Raw genomic sequence first — 25,566 nt, forward strand, 5'->3', positions numbered from 1 at the left:
GACCCTAAGATGTTAGATTGTAAATTGGTACTATTGATTGCAGTTGTAGGAATATCAGAATTTAGCATATATACATAGGTCTGGCCGCCGCGATGCTAGTACTATATGATACGTAGCCCATACATTAATCATATTCGTAGATATTCAAAACCCCTTAGAAGTTACATATATCTTACCACTTTTTGTGTACATCTATAAATACTTAAGTATTCACTATAGATCTGTTGCAATTGCTCGATGCTCGAATGTTTCTATCTATAGCTTAATTGTAGATCGCCTACTCCGCCATACATAGTTGGATTCTTGGAAATCGGTTTACAACGTAATAAGTCAAACTACTTTTAACAGTATGCTTTACCCCTCAATCATATCATGATATATCTCTTTCAATTCTTTGGTGGTTCAACGTGTGCCCCATCTGGATTCATAAGGCTAATGATACTACATGCTACCACAGGTATAACGGGTACCAACAGACACCGTCGGATTTATGCCGCTATAAGTTTGACGAATTTATGGATCCTGCAAGGGATGAGATCGAAAGTACGCCATAATCCGAAATCATCTGACACAGTAAGTAGCCCGTTAGCATTTTGCCTTTATTTCCTGGTAGGAAGAAGTAGTAAATCCGGATATAAGCCCGTATTCCTCCATAAGTATGATACTGGTGTTCGGATTTGCCTCTTGTTAGCAGGACTCCGTCCAACGTTTCACACGTTGATAGCTAGGATCCACTGTTGAAAAACCATGGTATTTCCTTCATGGGCTGATTTAATGATTGAGCAGGAGGAGACTGTTCCCTAATAGACGCATCCTTCCCTTGTCTCAGGCGACTATACTAGAAATTGTTATTCGCACTACCCGTGGTAAGCAACTATCCTCCATGGGGACGTCAATAGAATTCTGGACCTAGGACCTTGCATTGACCGGTTGATACAGTGCGTTGCATCGATACATATCCAAGGCTACCTCTTAAAGACTAAAATCAATCGTGATAACCCTTAACACGGAATTTGTTTGCGACTACGCTACTAAGTGATAGGTACTTTGATAGCACGGGATCTCGACGGTTTACAAAGACTACTACCTGTAAGTGAAACTCTTTTTTTTTTTCTCTTTTTTTTTTTTCTTTCTGAAAAGGTATTTGCACTAGAATCTGGCCTAGAGGGACGAATTTTGCTTCTTAACACACCATCTATCCGAAATTGGCTTCGCTGCTTCGGAATATTGCTGTCCTGATTATTTCGCGAAATTTTTTGCATACTTTCCGTTTGGAAAATTTCTTTTTTCTTCGATTTTAAAGCTCCAGTTGACCGCTCGTAGAGTTGTGCAAAGAACGGTTTGTTCAGGGCATATCATCCGTTCGCCTCTGAACTTGGGAGCTAGGGGTAGGAAAGTCAATGCACCGACATTTTCTTTTGCGGAAGAATCAAGGCCATCTGCATACGCAGTAGAAGCTAGACTTCGGGTGGGATAAACCCTGTCTGCAAAGCCAAGGACTTCTGTGTAGAACCATGGAATACGGAGGGCGTGTCCTCATTGGTGCGCAGATATTACAGATACCATATTATTCGAGAAAGAGTGTGTGAAAGTTGCATTCTGTGTCAACGTTGTCCCTCCAAAATTGCAAAATTCAGTTTAATATCAAATTGGTACGGGCCGCTTGCTATTGGGTGATAATTCGCCGACATTTTGTTATTTTATTTTTGTTTCTTTCACTGACGTTCGTTTTGCAGGTGACGGGTTAATGGTTGCTCAGTCCTCTAAAATGAACATGGAGGTCGTCCGGGCTGCAGCGCTGCCTCAGGCTGTTGAAACGCTGCATCAGCCACTTTCACTCCAAAACTGAGGTCCGTCGACATCGCTCCCTCGAGAATATGTGGCCTACGTCTTTATATTACCCAAATACCGCCCATTCAGACTTTTCCGTACCCGCACAGACGTTATACGACTCGTGTTCATCGTTTCAAAATCTATTTTGAAGAACGAGGCTCGAGACCGAACCTGGTGTACCTTTTCCCCATTGCGAAAACATTTCCGTCATGCCTTTCCATTTTCATTTTACAAAAAAAAAGCCATCATCAGTGCCTAATTACCCATTTGGCATCCGGGTCGCACGAAAGTTATCATCATATATTAAAGTTGTCGGCCGGGCAAAGACTTAACTTTTGAGTTATTCTAACCTCAGAGACTCGAGACTAGTTAGTACTACGCCTGGTCTTGCTTTTTATATGTAGCGGCTCCCTCTTGCCTTTCTCGAGACTTTTCCCATTCTCTGTCTGTTGAAACTTCAAACTTCATCGGACTTGTTTAAAAGGCTTATCTCTCCTTTCAAGCCCGGGTGCTCCTCCCTGAATATTACTTTCCCCATTGAAACCCCCAAGCTTAGCCTTTGGCACTTTTGCTTCAGCATCCGTCCCATGAGATAACCCCGGCAAAAAACAACTCGCTGCACCTGGTCGCCCTTGTTTTTCTTTGCTTTTTCATGCACTGTTCAAAACCCAGCATCCCTTTTTTAGGCGAATTCAGACCAGTCCCAAAAACGGTTCTGGCAGTGTGATTGACGTTTGGGGTGGGCTCCACCTAGCGCAGGCTAGGCTCTCGACTCAGGTACAGATTATTACAGGAAAGTTGGGTGTTCATGATAAATAGTAGATCGGGGCATCCGAGAAGCCTTCTTCACAAGCCCAGAGGAAAGAAAGAGACTTCGAAGACAAGAACCGGGGCAAATCATATCGACACTCAGTGACAGGCTGACAGATTCTACTTCTCTTCTTTTTGACCTTGAAGTTAAACCTCCTCCCCGACAATCTCCAGCTCGGCCACTTCCTCAAAAGAAGGGGTCACAACTTTCTTTCCTCAAAAAGAGTTTTCAACCTGAACACGGAACAGGTTGCGGGGACTCCACCGAGGCTCCAGGACTTGCAGGACCATCCCTCCCCCTAGCATACATATCATCCCAACCAACAGTGCATACATAAGTGTACATAACAGACGGAGTGTGGCAGCCCTCGTGGGAAAATCGTGCAAAGTGGAACCCAGCACCTACATTACATATTCTCCTGATCCCGATCATTGAACTTCCATTCCCGGCGTCCAGAGTACAGAGTACTTCTACCTTGAAGTTTCCCCCTCTCTTTGACGAACATCGCCTGGCAGTTCCTTCCAAGCCGAGGAAAACTATTTTGACAGGAACCGCAGCCTCCGACGAAAGAGCAAGCCCAGTTCGTCCCATAGTTTAATACTTAATTTCCTCATCCTCCCCTCCGAAGAACTACTTGACCTTTCTTCCCTTTTGACTTTGACTTTCGACGCACCTGCACCCGCCACGCCCACGTCTGGCAGCCTTAGCGAAAGGCCCATTGCAAGGGAAGAGAAGAGAAAAAAGAAGGTTGATCGGACACGTTTTTTCCCACGAGTTTTCCTCGCCCGCCCGGCCAACCAACCAAGCTTTGCACCCACATTCCTCAAGCGGCCCTCCTAAAAAGGCTCGACCAAATCGTCCTGCCTATCCTTCGCTGCAGAGAAAAGGCCGCCAAAAAAAACAAAGCCATTCATTTACTCAGTCATCCATCCATTCATCAATTCGAATTCTCCTCGCTCTTTTTTTGTTCCAGGCAAAAGAAATAGGGTACATTTACATACATACAAACATACTTAGATAGACAGGTCCCCGTTTAGCATTGCCGCCGCTTCTTCTTCATTACTATCTGTTCGATCTGACCTGGAACTGGACCGCATTCGATTCGAATTCCGACGCCATTTTTAAATCCAATTCTTTCTTTTTTGTCTTTCCCCCCCCCGGGCTGACGTTTGAGTGTCAGCGTGTTGCGCCTGGACATTGTCGTCGTCGTCGTCGTCGTCGTAGTCGTCCAACCTTCTCGCAATCTTCATATCAATCATATTTGAAATATGAGTGGCGGCGGTCAATGGGAACGTGAGGGTACCGGGAGCACCAATGGCGATGGAAGTGGCTCACCGATGGTAGTCGAAAGACAGACTCTGCCGTCTATATCAAACCTGACCAGCTCGGTGCCCCCAGTCCCATCACCGGCTTCTTCAGGTCACTCACCGTCTCAGTCTTCAGTCAAGACTGACACCCGAGACTCGGGAAATTGGTCCATGACAACAGCCAGCAATCGTATGTCTTTGTTCTTTCTCTTTTCCTCCCCTCTTTCTCTCCCACATCCCTCTAGGCTATCTCCAGATTCATCTCCTTCTGTTTCTGCTTCTGCTTCCAAGACATGTAATAGCCTCATCGGGTGCCTGTGTTAATGCGAGCCATCTCACTAATTCGTAGACTCTTCATTCTCTTCGCCAATGAACATTACAGCTATGACACAGGACCAGAACAACCAGAACCAGAACCAGAACCACGCTGCCAGCCGAGGCTCAATCCTCAACCCTGATTCGCAGCGGGACTCTCTTAATCCACCGTATGCCACCTATTATTCTATTACCACTTACACTACTATTAAATCGTCGCATATTTCTAACTCTACTCATAGTCTCCACTCATCCACACGGCCTGCTCCAAATGTTCTCACCAGTCCCTATGGAGTTGATAACTCGCCGACGAATTCTCGACGATCAAGTTTTGATACGCGACTAGGCTCTCTAGCTCTGAATAGCAATCATGGGACTCCAGCAGCTAGTCAAGTGTCTCTTGTTAGTCAACTCCAAAGGGAAAGAAGTGGTGGTTTTAACCAAGGCTCTCCCGCTCCTTCCATATTGGAGAGTGGAAATCATTCTTATACACCAATCAGCCCGAATGGACATTACCCGACACCTAGTGTTAGTAGTGCAGGAAGTGGTCCCCGTAGCAGCTTTGGTTCTTGGAATAACGGACTGGCACCAACCTCTCATGCTCAAAATCCTGAACGACCTGGTGCCCGAGTAGCACCACCGATTATTGGATCTTCTAGATACCCATACCCACATCCAAACGCTCCTTCTCCAACTAAAGGTTTCCCGTACGCTTTCCCGGATCCCGACGCTGCTGGGCCTACCGCGCCCAACAGCCGTGAAGGTCTTAATAATGGACAGGGTACAAGTAGCCAAGTTGGTGGTCCGGGACAAGCTGGTAGGCCTTACGCGTATCACCAAGATCATACGTCTGCGCCGCAACACTCACAGACTTCTCTTTACTCTCAAGCATCTACTTCCACCACAGCTAGTTCGCACCATGGCCACCCTAGTTACGGGCAACCTTCGTACCAAGAGATTCACCATCACTCTTTGCAGCGTGGTCCGTCGAGCATTGGCTCTCCATCCCCTGCCACTCCATACTCTCGCACACCAGAATTGCGTATAAGCCACAAACTCGCCGAGCGAAAGAGGAGAAAGGAAATGAAGGAGTTGTTCGATGAACTTAGGGATGCACTACCCCAAGACCGTGGAGGCAAGAGTAGCAAATGGGAAGTTCTAACTAAATGTAAGCCCATGTTCATATTCTATGTCATTATCGTCTCCAGCTAACTATTTATTGTGCAGCCATTGAATACCTGGGCCAGATGCGTCAGAACCAATCGAACCTATCTCAGACTAACCATGACCTCATTACTGAGAACCAGAACCTTGCGAATCGAAACAACGATCTCAACCGAGAACTCGAGAGATTGAGGAACGAACTGAGGCAAAGGTCATCTTCAAATGAAAGCCACTATTCTTCACATCCCCATCCCTCTCATTCTCAACATCCACCCCAGGTTCAGTCTAGTAATGGCAATGGCGACACCTATCCCACCCAGAACGGTCACCACCAGAACAGCCTTCCGAATGGTCACTACAATGGAAATAGCCATCAACAGCATCAAAACTACCAAAACCAACAGCCGCGTCCTGTGAATAATGTGGATGGGAATCAGATGCAAGGTATCGAAAGATCAAACTACTAGCTACAGCTTGCCTTTAAGCTACATCTACTCTTTCCTTTGTTTGTTTGTTGCTGCTTCAAGTCCTTTTCTATATTATTATTTTCCTTTTGGTGGGCTGGTTTCGGGAGGTTCACACCGGTTGGGTTTTTATTCATAGTTTTCGAGGACCGACGTCTCACTATTTTTCATTTGTTGTTTCCTTGCTGGGGCCTTTTCTTTTCTTGGGTTCTTAATATCGGAGTCAGGGAGAACACTAAAAATTCAATGATACCTGGTTTTTCATTTTTCGTGTACAGCTTTCCTTTATTGCTTTTATTCTTTAATTATGGCATAGTTTTCGCCATTTCTGTTGAGCTCCTTAATAGATGCTCACTGGTTGGAGGAAAACCAAGATATCTATATACTGTAAACCCAGATATTCGAAATCTCATTGTCATTCTGTAACACTTCTTCGCCACGTGCATCTGGAGACATGTTGATGCATGTAATGCTTCCTGTCTAGGAGTATTTACTTTCAATTCTTTCTTGGGACGCCTCAAGCAGTCCCACTGTCCTATATTTGGAGCTGAAAAAAAAAACCATCGCGACCCCGCTTGGAGGGACCCTCATCACCAGTCACAATCCTGTAACTTGACATTTATTTTGGGCCAGCATGCTGCCCAAGTTTGACGAGACTTGGTTCGCTTGAGACCTCTTGATACTTCACGCAAAATTTATAGTTGACCCCTCGCTTCACATGAAAGGGTACAATGTCCAACGTTACTCGAACTTTGACTTTCATAGGAGCCTATGAGATGTCCACGAACCGATGGAACGAGCGAGGTAGAGACAAGGCGTGCTCTAGCGTCAAGGTTCGAACATGGGATCGATTCCTCTTGGAATGCAAGGGACTGAGAGAGACCATTTGCCTCTGCCATGGCCGCAAACCATCAAGCTTCCCATTCCTTCCCTCGCCCTCTTGTTTTCTGAGTAACGTAACTGTAACCATACATTTTCACACAAAAGATTCTAGACCCAACCGGTCCGACTTTGCAGTCATGGTGCTTTTCTTCTTCCTTCTCTTCACCTTGTGTCCCCTTGTACTCCCAACTTTTTTCCCGTTCGTTGATGCTTGAGGGGTTTGGAAGGATAAAGTCTAGTTAGACCCGCCGGAACGAGAATACCGCCTACAGACGTACATCTTAGCTCCGAAGTGCTTGGTTTGGCGGCTTTCCTCCATTCTTTTGCAATTGGTGATGTTATTTTTATTTATTTATTTTGTCAAGATACAGCACTGGTGTGGCTTAACTTGCTTTAGCCATTGATCAGGATAAAGTAATAGTGCACGCACCTTCAATGCACTCCGAACATCACGTCCGCAGTAAGACCAGAGGTACCGCTCGACTAAGAAAACCCTGGATGGCTACTTTTGGCTACCCAACAAAACGAAATATCAAAATATCTGAAATCGTACTGTCTCATATACTTTCGGTTTAATCTATACGTACCCGGACGGCAGCCTCGGGTTTGGCTGATACGCAAAAAAATAAAATATGATTAAGACCTCCCATATCCCGCTTTTTCCCTTTCTACACTTCCGCTAATTGAGCGTGTGTCCTTTTACACAGGACACCTCTATTTCGAGGTTTACTTGTGTTTCTGTGGATCCAACGTCTCGAGTATGCAAGCCACCATCCGTCGGCTCATTAACGAGAATTTGAAAAGCGAAATTGACAAAAAAAAGGATGCCAATCTCCATGAGGCGAAGCGGTTAGCCGAGGGAAGTGTTAATCTGTAACCTTCTTGTTCCCGCCCGCACTCTCGATTAGAATATCATGTAATACTTCAATTAAAGTAATTCGATTTATTATCAAAGTTGCCGAACGGTAACAGGTCTTGCGCACCACTAATCCCGGGGAATGAAATAGTGAGGTGGATGATGCTGCTGCTCCACTGCTTGCTACCACTGTCGGTTGCTTGTTTAGTTCCAAGAGCCTAAAATATGCATCATCCTGCAAATTGTTCAAAAGTCCAGCTGCAAACTAAACACCATGGATGCAACTTCTCCATTCGATGATAAATGGTCAAGGAGCAGGGGAAATTCAAGGCGAAAATAAAATCTAAGCTTGGTATTTTCGCATCTAGGTCAAGGCAAACTTAGAAAATAGATTCGATTCGTGGGGAAACCGGTGACAGGAATCTTGGGACCCGCAGATTTTAGCACGGCTTCTAATATTAACATTTTTTTGTTTTATCCTTCTTTTCACACCCCCTCCCACATCTTCTTGTTTTTTTTCGCACGTGCGAAAAACGTGGAGGGATATGTAGGTGTGGCGGGAAAGGAATGGGCGAGAAGTTGCATGTCCCACCCCCGGCCGACGAGGTCATAGAACAAGGTCCCCTTCCCTTTCCCTTCAGTCCTTTGTTGGGTTTGGGGGGGAAATATCTGATATCGCTTTTGTGAGAGGCTAGTTTACGTAAGAAATCTGGGAAGAATGGACCTTGTGTCGACTGCATGAGAATGAATGCATGGTGCAGCGTGCAGAAAGCGTACATTACATGACATGTATTTGAGATAGGTAGCAGAGAGGGGGTTCGGTAGTACTCAGGCTGCGTCAGAAGGGCCTGTGCGTTTGCTCGATACCATGGTCGACTCGGCCGGGCGTCTGAGGAATACATCGCCCTGGATTGGAGGAGGTGGGCCTAGCCCGAGGAGATGCCAGGACCAGTCTCGAAGCTTCCAAGAGATAGCTGCCGTCTTTGTCGGACAACTTGCAACGTGCAACGCGGAATCGTGGGAATTCAAAACATCTTCCAACTTTTGTCATTACTGTATCCTTGGGCGGACGTTGGTTAAGGCTTCACGGTTGAAAGAGAACTCGAAGGAATCCATGGTATCAGAGTCGATAGTGAACAAAATGGTACCTCTGTCCAGCTAACTACTAGTTGCTTGGTTTACTGCCTTTTGTTTCCCGGGAGTTTCTCCGGATCACAATTCCTCAATGGGTATATAAATTCTTGTTGATTTGCATTGTTACCCTAAAAAACGGACTAAATTATAAAACCAAGACCTCAATTGACAAATGCTCCAAGCGCTCCGAGCCGTTCCATTCATCCGACAGCTTACGGTACTGACATCCGGATGTTTAGTGTGTCATCTCAAGACTATCTTAACGTCCACCTTTAGTTTCTAGAACACCTAGAATTCAAAATTAACTTTCGAAGGAACTTAGACGAGAGTCGGATACCGGCACCCCGCTTAACTTATCAGTATTAATTTTCCTATATACGTTGGGGTAAACCAGGATGTTGATGCATCACTGGTCTCTGCAAACGTACAGTTTCAAATCTCCTCCTTGCTTAAATATATAAGTTGACGACTATTCCTTTCCGCCGAACGACGACCTTGATCTGTCAACGGGCATACGGACCTTAATACCTTTTAAAACAAACCCCTATCCAGATGTCCTCTCACACAAGAGATTTAACATGTTGTACGCAAACGAAATGCACCTCGTCAACTAGTCTAAGGTTACTATACAGGAAATCTCAACAACCATAGGCTTCTAGTTATGATACAGCGGATACCTACCTATATAATTGTTGGTAACGAAGTGGCTGATCCTTACTGTACCATCCCCAGATGACCTGCTCCCAGGGGAATCCAAATGCATGAAATCATGCTCAACCTCCCCCAGGTTACAGCCCTACTTCGAAACCTAAGCACAATGGTCTAGATCCAAGGGGACATACCATACACGCATTCCAGTCACAAAATCGCTCGAAGTTGTTGCTGCAAATATATTGGCCCAAATTTATATAGCCGTTTTAAATCCCATATCGGTTCCCTGCTAGTTTATAACATCGAAATGATAACCCACTCAATTGACGTCAACTGGCCATGGCTAATACGAATTCTGATATCCTTCGCGCCAATATTATGGGTATATTGCTTAGGCACCGGCTAACTACAATGAATAACAACATATCCAACTGCAAAAAAGCGTGGTTTTGGTCTTCGTAGGGTGGACGCCTGATCGATATCAGATCCGCTCGATCAATCTAGGCAGGGGAAATCGATTGGAAAAAAAAATAATTCAATGACGTTGTTGTTATCGAATTAATTGAAGACCCTGGCGGATCCAAAGTGCGCGCGGGAACTAGCAGGGCAAGATCGGGAGTTGGTAGCTCGGACACTTGCAGGCACGGTTTGGTGCTTTCGGAATTACCACATTCGATGTTAGTCAGGGTAGCTCGGAATAATTCTCTTCTGCTACGGATAGACTGTGGACCTTTCGGCGGTACCGTTGTCAATTTTTTTTGGTTTCATACTACAGATCTGTTGAGCTAGCTTTCCTAAGGATATCAGATCCTTTTTTTCCCCTTTCTTTCTCCCTCGAAATTAATCCAATAACTTTGACGGGCACGGCCGCAACATTACATCGTACTTCTCCTGACTTTCCAATGGATTCCGTTTTGGACGACATATCGCACAGACGATATAACCCACTGAGGGGTAACTGGATACTTGTCTCCCCACATCGAACAAAGCGGCCTTGGCGGTAAGTTCCTCTCGGTACCATACTTCGGGACTCTTGGAGAGCCCGTTTTGTGGTATTTTGGGGGCGTGGCAACGCAACTTCCCGTTACTCCAAGATCTAGTTGTAGAATTGACTTGATTGCATGGTTTCTAGTGGCCAAGAGGAATCGCCAAGTCGGAATACACTCCCAGAATACGATCCCGGAGTAAGGATCTCGATCAAGAATTGCATATGTTGGGATCGACTTGAGCTCATACCCTAGCTTGTGCTCGCTTTAGTGCTATCTCTGTCCCAGGAATAAAAGATCTGGCGGAGCTCAGAATCCAGATTACCAGGGTACTTTTATTTTCGTTAACGACTTCTCCGCCGTTAAGGAAGACCAAGATGATTATGAAAGCGCCAAGTCCGAAGGTTAGCAATGCTTAGTACTATTGCACTTTTTCTATAATACAATTGAACGATACTAACATGGGTGGGATTGTAGACAAATCCTCACTGTTGCTCAAGGCAGAGGGTGTAAAAGGCAAATGCTATGTCGTCTGCTTCTCCCCAGCACATAATCAGTATGAAGATCTGTGACTAAGCTAGTTGATATGGGGTGCCTAACAAATGACTGTCCCTAGAACACTAGCGGACATGTCAATCAAGGAAATATCCTTAGTCATCAATACGTGGCAAAAGCTCTATCGCGATGTCCAACAGAATACCCCATTCCGCTATATCCAAATCTTCGAAAACAAGGGAGAATCCATGGGCTGTAGTAATCCACACGCGCATTGCCAAGCCTGGACTACAAGTCATCTTCCCGAGGAACCAGCCGCGGAACTCCACAACTTGATCGAGTATAAACAAAAGCACAATTCATGCCTGCTCTGTGACTACCTCGCCGTTGAATTGGAGAAAAAAGAACGAATAGTCGCCGAAAATGACGGCTGGTTGGCTGTTTGCCCATGGTGGGCGTTTTGGCCGTTTGAGACGCTGGTGATCAGCAAGAGGTGTATCAAGAATATCTTAGAATTAGAAGGCGAGAGGGACGTTGAACTCTTTGCGGAGATAATTAGCGTCATTACGACGAAATATGATAATTTGTTTGAGACGAAGTTTCCGTATAGTAAGTGGAGCAGAATCCCCCCAATTGTTCTTATTGGCCGACTCTACGAGTACATATAGTCCATCGAGGAGATGGTGAACTATATCAGAAGTATGCTAACATACTCAACAGGTATGGGAATTCACCAGGCGCCGCTGAGAGGTACGGACGAAGAACATGCGGCGAATCACGTACATTTCCATTTCTTGCCGCCGTTACTACGAAGCGCCACGGTCAAGAAGTTTCAAGTCGGGTAAGCAAGATAATCAATGATAACGAAATCGCTTATTGTTGCCTATTCCCTAGGCGACATGTAGAAAGGTAGGGATGCTGACTTGATGTCATATCTAGATATGAGTTACTGGCGGAGCCTCAGAGGGATATCACTCCTGAGCAAGCTGCAAGACGTCTGCAAGCTTTGAGCACAGATTTGTATAGGAATAGATTAGAGGGGAGCTCTTGATAGCCTTATGCAAGAGCTATGAGGCTATGGTTATAAATACCTATAGACCTGAAAGTCTTTTGGTTTGTTGTTTGGTGGTCTTAGCCCTTCAATTAGATCGAGTTTGAAAAGACGAAATGTAGAGATCCGAATGCCGATATATAATAGCACGAGCATTATTAGTTTACTTATGAACCAGGTTCTCACAATTGCATCCAGCAAATAAAACCATGGCACATGACCTCACGGGTAGCACTTCAATACATGCAGTATTCGAAAGCGCTTCTAGAGCGCTTTAATATCGCGAAGACTGTATCACTATCTGTCAAGCTCAAAAGCAAGCAGCTGTCAACCCTGCAAGATACCGAACCGTTAGCCACACCGTACTTTCCGACCATCTGTACGGACTCATACAATCAGCGCTGCAGGAAATAAGCCGACTCGTTCCTAAGCCTTCTGAACAATAAGGCCGTCTGCCCGATATCGCGAAACAATGCAGGCGCTTATGTTTAAGAAACCTTATGGCACCTGCATCGTGTTGTCGAGTAACAATCCAACAATGTCCACCAAAATCCAACAGGTGCTGGACTGAAATTCGGACATCCTCAATAGAATCGATCCTTAATTTTTTTCGCGCCCAGTTCCAAAAAATCCTTGTGTATAACATTAACTTTATATTAAGTTTTTCAAGGGTATACCCTTTTCTGCAGGTACACTTGCCAAATTTCTAGGACTAAATTCCTTAGCCTCGAAGTGCGGTGTGCAAGTAAAGGGCGGTGCAGAACAATACAAGCCCATGGGCGCCTATTCTGACAGGAATGCAACACCGCTTTATGTTATATCTGCTGCATAAGACGTAACAACCTGCAAGTTCAACCAGGACTTTTTCACAAACGCTCGACTCATTCAATGGAGCTAGAGCAGTAATTGAGAGATGGGAACATCCTGGATGGCTTGGATTGAAAATTGGCGAATCGTTCGGCAAAGGTTGATGTTGGAAGGATCTGGCGAAGACGGCGTGCCAATTAAGACATTCCAGCAGGCCGACACCCGTTACCTACATGTATGCAAGCTTGTTCCACTAAGTTTAACATTTGCAATGTTGGATATGGGCAGAGGACGTACATATACTTTGACCGCGCCGTCATATCACGTCTCTATTCTTGTCAAAAGTTTTCAGAATCCATCCCATCCATCTCTTTTTCTTACGGATTTTAGGTAATGGGCAAGGTGAAAGCAAATAGTGTACCGTCCAGCTGAGCTGCGGTGGTCATGGGATTTTGGCGGGAGCAGTCTATTCTTATTTTATATATATAATTCACATTCGATCACTCTATTACGTTCCAGACCGGCACAGCTTTGCCCTGCTTGAACTAAGCGTTTCAACTTCGAATCCAACCTGTTTTAGAGCTGGCCTCAACGGTGATTTATCTTTTTTTGCCTGTTCCCTCTGTTCCCCTTCCGTCAACAGTTGCTTTATAACAAACCCCAAGGTATCAGAACATCGAGACTTTGAAACCTCCCCTTCTTTTTTCCCTTTCTTTCTTCTGTAGGAAGTTGACAGCTACAGCTCTGCGAGAAAGCGTCAAAGCACAGTTAGAAGAACAATTAAAGCATAAACTAGCTTGGGCAATGCATATATACAGCATGAAGAAGGTAAATATTAACACCCCGAAGAAAGAAAGAAAAGAACACTTCTCCTTGAAATCATCATCGTCTAGGGATGTTTCAATATGGACAAGGAGGTATCCTAACCTCTTCATAGATTTTCCAAAACCGTTCTCTTTTGCTTCTCAGAAACTTCCATATGGGATATTGTCATTTTCTATTCTACTTGATTTTATCTCCCCTCCTCCCAGCTCATATCTATCTGAAAAAAAATACTGGGACAATTGTTTCTAACTTGATAATTCCTACGCTGAACTCTAGAAGTCTGAAGATCAGGGCCCAAAACCATCAAGGTTACCAGACCCCCTCAAGCTTCGCAGCGGTGTCATATTTGCGACTATACCCAGTCTCCTGATTATTGGGCTGTGGGCAGGAGCAGTTACATATGTTCATCTCCATCACTACAACCTTCAAGTAGATGAAGGACTGGTTCCTGTACTTGGTAAGTGATCCCACCTTGGGGTCGAACGTATAGAAATATATAAGCCCTGGAGTAGTGGCGTTTCCCATTCAAGAAATCTCGGGAACATAGTCTGCTTTGCCAATGTTCGAGCTCCTGCAAGGAGAACGACAGTGGAACGGATTATCTGTTTTACTACTGTTCGAAGCTGAAAGTCTCGAAGAGGATTCCTGCCACAACAAAAATATCGAAAGAAAACTACAGGTCTACAGGGAGACGGGGAATTGAATCAAAAGGAGAAAATGACTAACCGGATATACGCCAACATAGGTATCGTAGCCAGCATCGCCATAGCTTTCAAATTATATGTAAGCTACCAACGTTACCAAGATGCACGGTAAATCTAACCCCCCCCCCCACTTCTATATTAAATACCCCTCCACTAACTTCAAAAACTTAAGAAACCAATGGTCTCGCCTCAGAATTTGTGTCCGCAATTTAGCCCGTCTTATATGGTGCAACGTCCCTGATGGACCTCGTCAGCGTCCAAAAGTCCCTCCACCGACACAAATCCAGGTAGAACAAAAGTTGCGTGAGGATTTACTTTCCAAAGCTTCTGCTATTAGGTTGTTAGTAGGGTTTGCGTTTGCATTGAAACATCATGTGAGGAGGGAGTACGGGACCGAGTGGCCGGATGTTAGGGCGAGAGTTGGGTTTTTACCTACGGTAAGGGGAAAGAATTACGAAAGATAAGAATTGGAAGGAGACAGAAATGTTAACGGTATGTCGTCTCTTACGATTATAGTTCGCCCGCCGTGGACCCCCATCCCAAGTCTCAGTCTCTCAATCACTCTACACCTCCATGGACCCCGAAAAGGGTCTCCCCGCCGTCCCTAATAAACGCTTCTCCGCTGCACCAGCATTATGGCTCTCGAGTCTCTTCACCAAAGAAGAGATTACAAAACGCCAGAAAGAACAAGAACGTCATAACGTGCTGGTGGCACATCAAAACCTTCCACTGGAAATCTTATCTTTCTTGGGTAGTTATGTAGATTTATTGAATTCTGAGAGGAAGCTTGAAGGGGGATTGGCGTGTACTTTGCATAAGGAGCTGGGGACTTTGAATGAGATTTTGGGGAAGTGCGAAGGGCTGATGAGTGAGAGTATGCCGGTAAGTTGGTTCTAGAACGGATTTTTGTTTTGGCAGGTCAGCACCCGTCCTGCCTCTCACCCAGGTTCTAGATATCATTGCAGTTTCTTGATAACTTTGTGCTAAACGAATTTTGAATTTATAGCTGCCATATACTGTTATCATATCTCAGATTAAATGGCTCTTCATGCTTCTTCTACCATTCCAACTTCTCCAAGCAATGAGCTGGATCACAATACCAGCAGTGTAATCCACCCCCTCTGATACTAAATTCAAACAAAGAACCAAATATACTAACCCCCCCATCCACAGCGTAATAATCTCCTTCTCCCTCCTCGGCCTCTCCTCAGCAGCCAGCACCCTCTCAAACCCCTTCTCCCCAACCACATCCCCAACCTCCCTCCCACTCGACCAAATCTGCACAAACCTCTCCATCGAAATCGACACAATCTGTTCCTCCATGCACTCACCTTCATACTCCAACTACGCTATGTCCGGTATGATGGTCATGGCCGGTGAAAAGGGAGGAGTAGGTTGGATTTACCTGAAAGGAAATAAACCGCTTGCACCGCTCGTAAAGAAAGACTTTGCTGATTGCGTGAAGAATTTGAGTATTTCTGATATTTTGGAGGTTATGAGGATGAAGGTTGAGATTCCGGAGACATAGAACTACTCCCTCTCTTTTTTTTATTTTATTTTACTTACTTACTTTTCCTTATTTGCTTATGCATGAAATGGATATGGGCCGTGAGGAGGTATTAAACGGCAAAGATTGTTAAGGGTATTCTATATTAGAAGCCCAAGGCTACGGAGTTATTAAGTTATTTCTACTTTTTCCCTCTTTCTTCTTACTCTTCTTCTTCTTCTTCTTCTTCTCTCTTTTATAATCTTCTTCCCTTTCACTTTTATATATTTTTATACTTTTCACTGGGCGTACATTCCTTTTGGATCTGCTGTATATACCATCCCTATTACTGACAGACTTTTATTACCCACTTCGATATTGGCTTACGAATACGAATACGACTCAATCAGTATAATATTATTAAAGAAAGACTTAATTCAATTGATTCAGAAGAATGTGAAAAAAGAATGAAAAAAGAACCCATAACCACACCTCGCCCCCGGTTCCCAAATCTATATTTGTTCCGTGACCCGAAAACATCCTGCTACCAAGAACAAAAAAGTTCTAAATGACACAAGTTATTCCCGTCATACCTAGACCAAATAGATGTAAGGGAAACGAAAGAAGAGAAGAGGAAGAAAAGGAGAAAAAGAAGGAAGAAAAGAGAGAAGAAAGAAAGACCGATTAAAAGAATAAATCCAAGTTGGAGATGTGGAGACGTGGAGATGTGATATTGAAACAAGATAACAAGGTAGAGATCCAAAACCGCGAGGTAAATTCAAAGGTACCGATCAAACCACCACCTCCCTTCCTCTCATAATCTTATCTGGCTGGGGTGACCATAAGGAAGGAAAGATGGAAGTTCGAAAAAGAAGCACCAACAAGAAAGTCTTTCTGTGCAAGCATAGTGGAGAATGGATATCATAGGTTTATCACAAATTGAGACGGGAGGCGACCTTCAAAAGTCAAACGAATAGAGAAAAATAATGAAGGACTAACTTCAAATTTGATATTAAATGTCCGAGAAAGAAGATGACAGGATATTTGATTATAAAAACGTAGAGGAAAAGGATGGATTCCCAATGGAAGAAAAGATAAAAAAGAACTCCCAGCCAAACGAAGCAAGACAATCGCCATGAGAAACATAGGTCCATCGTGATATCATTTTGGCGCTCCATCAACCCCCCATGGAGCCCACCAAACCAAAAATTGTATCAACAGGCTAACATTCATGCCAAAGAAAGAAGAAGAAAAAGGGAAAGAGGAAGGGGGAAAAAACAGCCATCAGCATCGCCGACTCCGTGTCAGAACTTAACACAAAGTGAAATGTAAATAATCAAGCAAAGAAGAAATCATCCAACAGAAGGATAACATCCAACAGAAGGAAAACCTAAATCAAGAAAAGCCCGCCCACCAAATGCCGCCGTTAAAAGCAAGTTAGACACCGAAAAAAGAAAGCTTCAAGCAACGGTGATACTCCTGAGCCCATTGCTCACCCCCGAGCTCATCACAATCCTGCCACCGACTTTCCCAACCGTCCCGCTGGCGGCACGCTTGACAATATCACTACCCGAACTTCCAATCTCGAGCATTTCACTTCGTCCAACTTCCTTCCCTAGCGCGTATCCAGCCGAAAAGCTGATGGCACTAACGATGATAACAGCGCCGGCAGAAACAGCGAGGGTAAGATATGTCATATTGGAAGCAGAAATCGAAGCCATAGCGCTCGCCATAGTAGCATTAGGAGCAGGTGTGGCCTTAGTTGAGCGTCGAGTCTTTGTTTTCGACTTATGCTTTGTAGCTTGTGTATCCTCTCTCGATCTCCTGGGAGAAGCAGGTCGTTTCTGCTCTAGTGGAGTCTGTGGTGGCGGATTATGTACCGTTCGACGATACGGCGGCGGCGGGGGTGGAGGGCGAGACATCATTGCCTCTCGTTCAGAATCTGTGACTAGGGATAAGGTCGGAATTGTAGCCGGCCGAACGTGCTCCTGTATGGATCCCATGCGTTCATTTGGCCTCGGCTTTGAAGCACTACCCACACCAGCGGCGCATGAAAGTAAGGTCGACAGACTAGCTCTCAGCGCAGCATCATGATCGGGCTGTGGCGGATCTCGAGAAAATGTCCTAAAATTGTTCTGAGGCCGCTGAGGTGCCGACACATATGACGAGAGCCCAGCTACAGGTTGAATCTCGCCTTCATCATCTTCATCACTTTCTTCTTCCGATGACCCTTCTTCGCCTTCGCTTAGTGAAGGATCGGTGATAGAGCTTCCCATGCTGCCTATCGCGTTTAGGTCGATTCCATCTAATTCCTCGTCGTCCTCACCGTCCTCACCGTATTCATCACTGCTTTCTACAGCTCTAGAAGCAGCAGGAATAGCCGTAGATGTCGAGTTTCGTCGCCGTCGGGAGCGATTTTTCCGTCTTTGTACTTGGAGACCGCTGATTATTACGGGATCTTCAGGGGAACTCGAAGATGTGTAGCTATCTGAAGGCTGAGAAGCGACTTCGATCCACGAGTCGACGCGGTCGGAGGGAGCTATAGAAATAGTAATCATGACGAGTAAGTTTTATATTCTTTTCTCGTTGTATAATGTATTTTTTTTTGTTTTCTCGATTATATATATTTTTCTTTGTGTATGAGAAGGATATATGTTTTTCTGGGTGTTATTCCTCAGTGATAACGATAGTAGGAATGTTCCGCGCCCCTAGATTTCCGTTTAAGGGAACAGGCGCGGCCGAGTAGGCGAGGATGCGAAAAGCAAGATAAAACGTTTTGAAAAGATAAATTTGAAGAAGGATTAGGAAGTCCGGATGGGATAAGAGAGAAATCAGTAAAGACGGAGCAGAAAAAGTCTTACCTGCCATCCTTCGATTGTTGGACCTGTCTACATGGATGAAGTCAGAACCGGCGGAGCGAGTGTGAGAGTGAGGGTGTTGGGACTGAAGATAGCGGTGGTGGTTGTGGTGCGATGGGGGCTGCGCAGGGTGATTATTGGCCATATTGGCGTGCTGAGAGGCTCTCTGGCGGGCGAACGTTGGGGTCCGTTCAGGGATAAAGGAAACAGCGGCGGCCGTGGCAGCAGCAGAGGCCGAAGCAGCATTAGCTGAGGGATGGGGGGTGCCAGAGGGTAGAGGACCAAGGATCGAAGGCTGCATCATCTGGTCATGCTATTATGGAGGATGTTGAGGCACAGTTGCAGTTGTAGTTATGTGTAGTTAGCTTGTGGTTGAGCAATGGGTGGTCACGGCGGTAGCTTAGCCTAGCTGCTGATGTCCGAAACAAAGGACACGAGGTACCGAACAAAGGCGAGAATCGAATTGTCAGTCGGCGAGTTCGCAGTAATGACGACGATATTGATAAAATGGCCCAGACGAAACGTGATTAACTAAAATCTAGTGAAGATGTCGGAGGATTGGATTCATGCACATGTACAATCCAGGACTTTTATATCCTAATAGTGCCGTCTGTATAATAAGTAAATAAGAAGGTGAATTCGAAGTCGGTGGGAGGCTGTTTTGATAGTGGCGTGAATGGCTCCCTCTTCTAAGCCTATCTGTTGATTTTCCACACTGGCACAAGATTAAAATAATAATAAAAAAAGAAATACTTTTAGGAATAGGAAGCAAGTACTTGAGCCTATAAAGCAAGTATAAGCACAAGTATATCCTAGGCAGGAAGACGACCAGGCCAGGTTATATAAATCATTCAGGAGAAGCCAGACAACAAGCAGCGGCAGCACGGCAGGTGTGGTAATGTAACGACTCCAACACCAAGCTGGAAGAAAAGGAAAAGGATAAATACAAATTAAGTAAGCCAGCTAATGTGTGTGATACAAATCTGCTGCTATAGATGTGCTCAACGGCTTAATTTTCTTTCATTTCTTTATACTGTGCTACGGCTGCGTTATCACTGCGTCGTTTCACCAGCCAGGTTTGGAGCTAGCAGCCGTCCGGTGGGGAAAATGAGTTACCTGACCGGATTATCGATACCGGAGTTTGGAGTCTCGAGATAAAACTAATTGGAGGGTGGTTTGATTTGCTATTGAGAAACACTGATGCTTGAAGCTATCGAAAAGCATCAATCCCAATATCATGATATCATGGAACTATATTGTAGTCTGTCGGTCTCTGTGCGCACCATCGAACGGGCTTATTCCTCGACTCAAAAACATAGCTAGATGAGATGCGTCTACCCCAAAAGTACCTCGTCTCCAACCTACTCACTAACTTCCTAACCCCCCACCCTTATTAGTCGGTATGGTACAAGCTTGCAAGGGAATCTGGCATTTTCTCATCTACTCCACTCCACTATATGCATGCACTTAGGTATATACTCCCAGACCTTGATTTTCGATCCGCCTACCCCATTCCGCCAAAATGGCCGTCAGAAAGAGAGTCTTAAAATGATGTTATTTGATTCAACAAAAAAAAAGGAAAGACCACATGCATGAAGTTTTTCCTTTCGCAAATCACAGCTGCAGGGACCATCCAAGCGCAAGGTTGTTGGTAGCGTAGCCTAGAGCTGACCCTCTTCCCTCTATTTCACACGATGTGCAAAGCGTCTACATACACAACTTACACAGCCAACCAACCTATCGTCGAAGTTCGGGGTGATCATTCCTTGCATCTTGTGACCTCAAAGGCAGATTTTTCTCCCTTACATGTTTTTTTTTGTTTCTATTTGATACTTGTCGCTCACCGATGTCTTCCCCCGGAAAATATGACGACGGGTTCTTTCCTGTTTGTTTGTCCGTTTGAGAAGATCCTCGCACATGACCTTTTTTTCGAACTTTCGAACTCTCCGACCGACTTTCAGAATGCTTCCTTTTCTTTTTCTTCTTTCTTCTGAGGACTGAACATGACCTGGATTTTCGATCCTAAGCTAAATTAAGTAACCAAAAAAGTAACTCGCTCGAGAAGCCTTGGGAAGATACCCTGCAGTTGTAGCCAAAATATTGCCTAAGAAGGCCAAAGGCTGTAGACGTATAGCCCAGTGGGCTTATAGGAACAAGCTTCTCCGCATCTCTCATTTAACTCGACTCGAGTTCTTTTTTCTAGCTTCGAATGTTCCATTTCCCATGCGTCGTACATGCATATGCATAACGCATGGGCCTGGGCGGCCAACGGATGCCGCAGCCGATATCCCAGAACTAATATAATTCGCTAGTTTTGATAAAAAGCTTGGATTTATAGATAGTGAGACGCAACTTCCACAACCCCTTCGATCGAGTACATACATTATGTTCATACATACAGTGCATCCGTCCAATGAATCATTCAAGATCTTTCGATCATTTCCCCGATTTCGACGTCTTCCTTCAGCCCCTTCCTTCATTTTTTTCATCACAAGAATTAAACAAGCTTACTTAACATGCAGTCGTTCCACTAAATTGACCCATGGCCCCCAGGCTGTGGATATGGAGGGCGTTAACCAACCAACAAACGGCGGGGACCACCGCTACATTCGGTAGCTCGGCTTCCACTATATTTACGGCTAACGGGAACCATTATTATATATTACTCTTCGAATTCGGCATACTTTACTTTGGTATTAACGCCAGGAGAGTGTATACTAACTCAAACGCCGCACTAACACGTCGTACGTCGTTAACGTTGGGGAGGATAAGTACTAGAGCTGTTAGTTATAACATAACCGTGTTTGCCAACATTCCACATGCATAGACGTGATGTTCAGATCTAGACCATTTCCTTTCGAGCTTTCCCTTCAATCTACATAGGTATAGATAGTACTTAGTATAAAATAAGAGAAAAAGAAAGGAGAGAATCGAGAAAAAATGTCACCTCGTTAATCATCTCATGATTTTGCTACCACCCTTCCTTCTGATCAAAAATCCTAGCTAACGGGAATTACCCCCCAACGAATATCAAACTGTCCGCCTCAAAGGCAATGCAAGTACCCCTTGTGGTCCGTTGAGAATTCGAAACAGCCACCGCATATCATAGATTGATCTGATAACTCTAAATTGGTCGGTATATCAGACCATTGGATATAGCATCACTCCATACCGAGCCATGTACTATGCAACCTGGCCTCCGAACCGGCGGTTCCACTTCTTTGAATATGCATATATTCGCTTCCCCGAGGAAGAAGAAAAAAAGCCACCTCGTCACCCGCACGCGACTTCACACTCCGTGGTTCCGAAGGCACGTCCTCTCATGCTCAGCACAGGTATAGCACGTTCCATTTTTTTTCACATTATAATACACATGTTACATTGCACGCACGCGCACGCATGGCAATACGTATCTCAACAGAGGTCGACAAAAAAAAAAAAAAGAAGAAGAAGAGAAGAAAAAACCAAACCTCCTCAGAGGCTTAAAACCCGAACTCGCGATATACCTATGTTATATAAAGTAAAAAAGGAAATGGTTAAAAAAATAATAATAAATTAAATCAGATATCGTGAAAGGTCTAAATTAAATGCAGCTTGCTGTCAAAAAGAACGTCGTTCATGTAACGATAGAAGAAACATCCCGCCCATTCTTGCCGTGCACAAATAATCGAGGCCCATCCCTCGGAAACCACTCGTCCAGCATCTTCTCCAGCGGCCGGCAGCACCCGTTCTTGCACTCGCTGCTCCAATTTGCCATTTCAGAATTCGAACTCCTATAATCTCCATGTTAGCAATTGTTCTCCCTTTTATTTTGCGTAACAATGACAACAACAATGAAATGATACGAACCTTCCGAAAAACATCCACATCCATCCCATTCGCCACCAAATCCGCCAGATCCCGTCGATTCATCTGCCCGAACACCCGTCGTAACGTATCATACAAATTCGTGCTCTGGTTATGCTCAATCCTCGTAACATCAACCCCAATCTTTTGAGCTTCCGCCGCGTCCCTATCAGTGATGACCTTATGCATCGCCAACGCCCCCAACAAATGCTGCGCAGCCTCTTCGTAACATCCAATATTAATACACGAAACACCCAGGTTGTACCTCGCTCGCACAAAGTTAGGGTTGATCGTCAAAGCCTTCTCGTAGGCTTCAATCGCCTCTTCGGATCTCCCCGAATTTGCGAGTGTAGCACCGAGTCGGTTCCATAACAAATGGTTCTTGTCTCTGGCATCATAATCGCTTTCTAATGCTGAACTGAAACAATCCACTGCCTTATCGTATTCCTCCGCACCATAAAACAAAACACCCAACCCAACTTGAACATCTGAATCGAATGCTGCTCCCTCAGGAGCTGACACCGCCGCTCGGATAAACAGGTCTGTAACCCTCGAGTGGATAGCTAGTCTATCAAGCGGATTATCCACAGCAGGCGATGTGATATCCGGATAGCGTACATTCAACCACCTCTCAAGCGTGTTATACGCAGTAGTATCATACCCTTCGTTTGTATAACTGATCGCAAGACCCATCAATGCATTCATATTGTTAGGTTCGAGCTTCAATGCCTGCTCGAGCGCTCTAATAGCTGGTGTCTCCTTTTCATTCTGTGCCTGTGCAGCACCGAGGCGTTCCCAAGCCTCAACGTGGCTAGGGTTCTTCTGACACGCCGCTTCAAAGGCCAATGCTGCGAGAGAGAGGTTTCCATGTGATTCCATGAGTCTTATACCTTCCTCAAAGGGATTACCTACTTGCATATATGGATTTTCCTGTTCGAAGAGATATTCACCAAGATTTGGAGGTTGGCCGGGGAGAGTACCGGGTTCCCAGTTCCAGTCGTCGACCTTAACGCCGTTGGCTTCCATATCCTTCTGGATTCCGTCCCAGAGGGGTTCGAAGTCCGAGAACATGGCTTCACCGTTCTTCTCGAGTTCTTCCTCGATAGCACGGTTAGCTTGCGCATCTTCGTCTACGACCGGCTCGTGCTGCTGCTCTTCAATCTGTTTGAACTGGGTTTGCCAGTCCTCGTCGGTGAGTTCGACGACTCGTTCTTTACCCTTAGCAGTGGTAGCGGTCTCTGGAACAGTATGGGTGGGGATTTGGGAAGCTTGTCGGGCGAACCCGCCGCTGTACATGCCGCCCATACTGTAGCCTTGGAAACGTTGTGGGTAGTACGCATTTCCGGCATTCATGGGGGCGGCGAGGTCCGGTTGAGGGGTATGAACATGCTGGTGGGGCTGGTGCTGGAAGGCGGCGAACTCGGCAGGGTTGAAGGGTTCACCCTTCGCTTGAGCGGCATGGAAGGCAGCCTCCAACTGTGCGCGGTCTTCACCGGGAGGCATAGTGGCGAATTCAGCAGCCCAGTTGACCTGGCTGGCAGGCATGTGATTTAGTTCGGCACGCATACCATCGAATTGGAACGGACCGGCGGATTGCTGGGCTGCCGGATCCTGCATAAGGAATTGCTCCATCTGTAAACACCATCGCAGATGGATTTGTTAGTACGCTCGTGACTACAATAGACGGCTAGTCGGGCGACGGGGGCCTTGTATGCCATCGCCGTCGCCGTTTGTCGTCGCACGTAGGCTGCAAGCCGTGCTCGTTCGGGTAGTATTGTATCACGTACCTGCTGGTCACCCGTTGGACCTTGCACCATACCTTGACTCCTTATGCCCTGTTGAATGCCAGGACCGCCGGGTATTCCACCGACCATGCGGTCCCGCTGTAGCGACTTGTCGTCCGAGACATGTTTTGTGAACTGAGCGAGCGGATTGCGGCCGGTGGAGCACTCGGCGCCTCCTAGGAAGGACATGATGGTATCTACGAGTTAAAACTCGATGGTATATTGAATTGCAAGGGTTGTAAATGAAATATTGAGGTGTCGTCGGTGGAGTGACGTTGAGGAATGGAGTTCCGAGGTTAAGTTGAGGCGAATGGACTGTCGGATGTGTTGGGGATGTTGTTAGTTCACGTTGCACACAGCGAATTACCCAGACGGATACAGAGTAGATATTCAGTAGTACTTACAAGGGACAGTGCAGTGCAGTGCTATTAGTATAGTATATAGCTATACACGCCGAACACGACGAAGGAGAAGACGGGAGAGTAAGAGGGAGGAAAGAGGGAGCGTAGAAAAAAATTATATTGAGAACTGCAGGAGGCTGGTTGTTTCGGTATGTTATTGGCGGGGTGTTTGCATTTGCTTAGAAATTGACTAGCCCGAGCTGCCAGTAATTGCCAGCTGCCATGGCTAAATCATAAACAATTGGCCCGGCCAATTCTTTTGCTTTCAGCTGAAAGCGACCCGCCCGAGGCAATGGAATTGGTTGTTTTATGCAGCGCCAGCACACGCTGGGTTTAAGACATATCCACCATTGGGCAGGCCCGGATCGATGCTTTAGGATCCTACTATTAAGTAATTTCCGGAAGGTCCTCTCTCAATTTTTTTTTTTTTACGCTTATAATTTCTTAGAGCTATAGAGGTTAGGTATGCCGAAGCACGTTATTCGGCTGACTAAGAAATATCTCGAAATGCGAATGTTTCAATTCGAATACAGTAGAGTAGACGATGCTTCAATCGTCAGGTATTCCAGGCATACCCGACTGGTAATACATATAGGATATGGTACATGCAAAAAATGAGATAGAAAAACACCCCCCCTGTCTAGTATATTTTGCCAGAAAACACTTTCAAAGCAGTTGAAAAATAATGAAAGATGAATAAAATCAATGGAGAGCGTCAGCTATTGAAGTGATAAACCTATGAATTAAAGGAAATTTGCGGGTGTCATCTATATATGTTGCAAAAGTTGAAAGGGTGAGGATGTAAAAAAGTAAAAGGAAAAAGAGATGAAGAAGAAAGAATCCCCCCCAATACGCCTGATAATAATAATAAAAGGAAAGGAAAGGAAAGGAAACTCCATCATATCT

At 45.3% G+C, this 25,566-nt stretch overlaps 5 protein-coding genes across 6 annotated transcripts; 3 read left to right on the forward strand and 2 right to left on the reverse strand.

Annotated features, from left to right (window-relative positions):
* Positions 1-3,912: 3,912 nt before the first annotated feature.
* DFL_004128 (uncharacterized protein) lies at positions 3,913-5,897 on the forward strand (the record flags this gene model as incomplete). Of its 2 annotated transcripts, none has more annotated exons than XM_067633169.1 (5): positions 3,913-4,141; positions 4,301-4,436; positions 4,509-5,083; positions 5,156-5,434; positions 5,494-5,897. In XM_067633169.1, 5 exons carry the CDS (start codon positions 3,913-3,915, stop codon positions 5,895-5,897), a joined length of 1,623 nt encoding a protein of 540 aa, XP_067491365.1. The 2 variants fall into 2 exon arrangements, with proteins under 2 accessions (XP_067491365.1, XP_067491366.1); XM_067633170.1 differs by having other exon boundaries at positions 4,334-4,436.
* A 4,422-nt stretch (positions 5,898-10,319) lies between these two features.
* DFL_004129 (uncharacterized protein) lies at positions 10,320-11,949 on the forward strand (the record flags this gene model as incomplete). Its single annotated transcript, XM_067633171.1, has 7 exons — positions 10,320-10,417; positions 10,550-10,601; positions 10,675-10,807; positions 10,881-10,959; positions 11,020-11,507; positions 11,619-11,739; positions 11,838-11,949. 7 exons carry the CDS (start codon positions 10,320-10,322, stop codon positions 11,947-11,949), a joined length of 1,083 nt encoding a protein of 360 aa, XP_067491367.1.
* A 1,626-nt stretch (positions 11,950-13,575) lies between these two features.
* Positions 13,576-15,813, forward strand: DFL_004130 (uncharacterized protein; the record flags this gene model as incomplete). Its single annotated transcript, XM_067633173.1, has 7 exons — positions 13,576-13,584; positions 13,858-14,038; positions 14,327-14,393; positions 14,458-14,722; positions 14,802-15,167; positions 15,292-15,392; positions 15,459-15,813. 7 exons carry the CDS (start codon positions 13,576-13,578, stop codon positions 15,811-15,813), a joined length of 1,344 nt encoding a protein of 447 aa, XP_067491368.1.
* A 1,418-nt stretch (positions 15,814-17,231) lies between these two features.
* On the reverse strand, positions 17,232-18,933 carry DFL_004131 (uncharacterized protein; the record flags this gene model as incomplete). The annotated part of the gene is made up of 2 exons (XM_067633174.1): positions 17,232-18,310; positions 18,633-18,933. 2 exons carry the CDS (start codon positions 18,931-18,933, stop codon positions 17,232-17,234), a joined length of 1,380 nt encoding a protein of 459 aa, XP_067491369.1.
* A 3,454-nt stretch (positions 18,934-22,387) lies between these two features.
* DFL_004132 (uncharacterized protein) lies at positions 22,388-24,448 on the reverse strand (the record flags this gene model as incomplete). Its single annotated transcript, XM_067633175.1, has 3 exons — positions 22,388-22,402; positions 22,479-24,107; positions 24,263-24,448. 3 exons carry the CDS (start codon positions 24,446-24,448, stop codon positions 22,388-22,390), a joined length of 1,830 nt encoding a protein of 609 aa, XP_067491370.1.
* Between the last annotated feature and the right edge of the window lie 1,118 nt (positions 24,449-25,566).

This window comes from Arthrobotrys flagrans (assembly GCF_004000055.1).
Source record: "Arthrobotrys flagrans strain CBS H-5679 chromosome Unknown unitig_0, whole genome shotgun sequence".
In the NCBI taxonomy this organism is placed as follows: Eukaryota; Fungi; Ascomycota; class Orbiliomycetes; order Orbiliales; family Orbiliaceae; genus Arthrobotrys; species Arthrobotrys flagrans.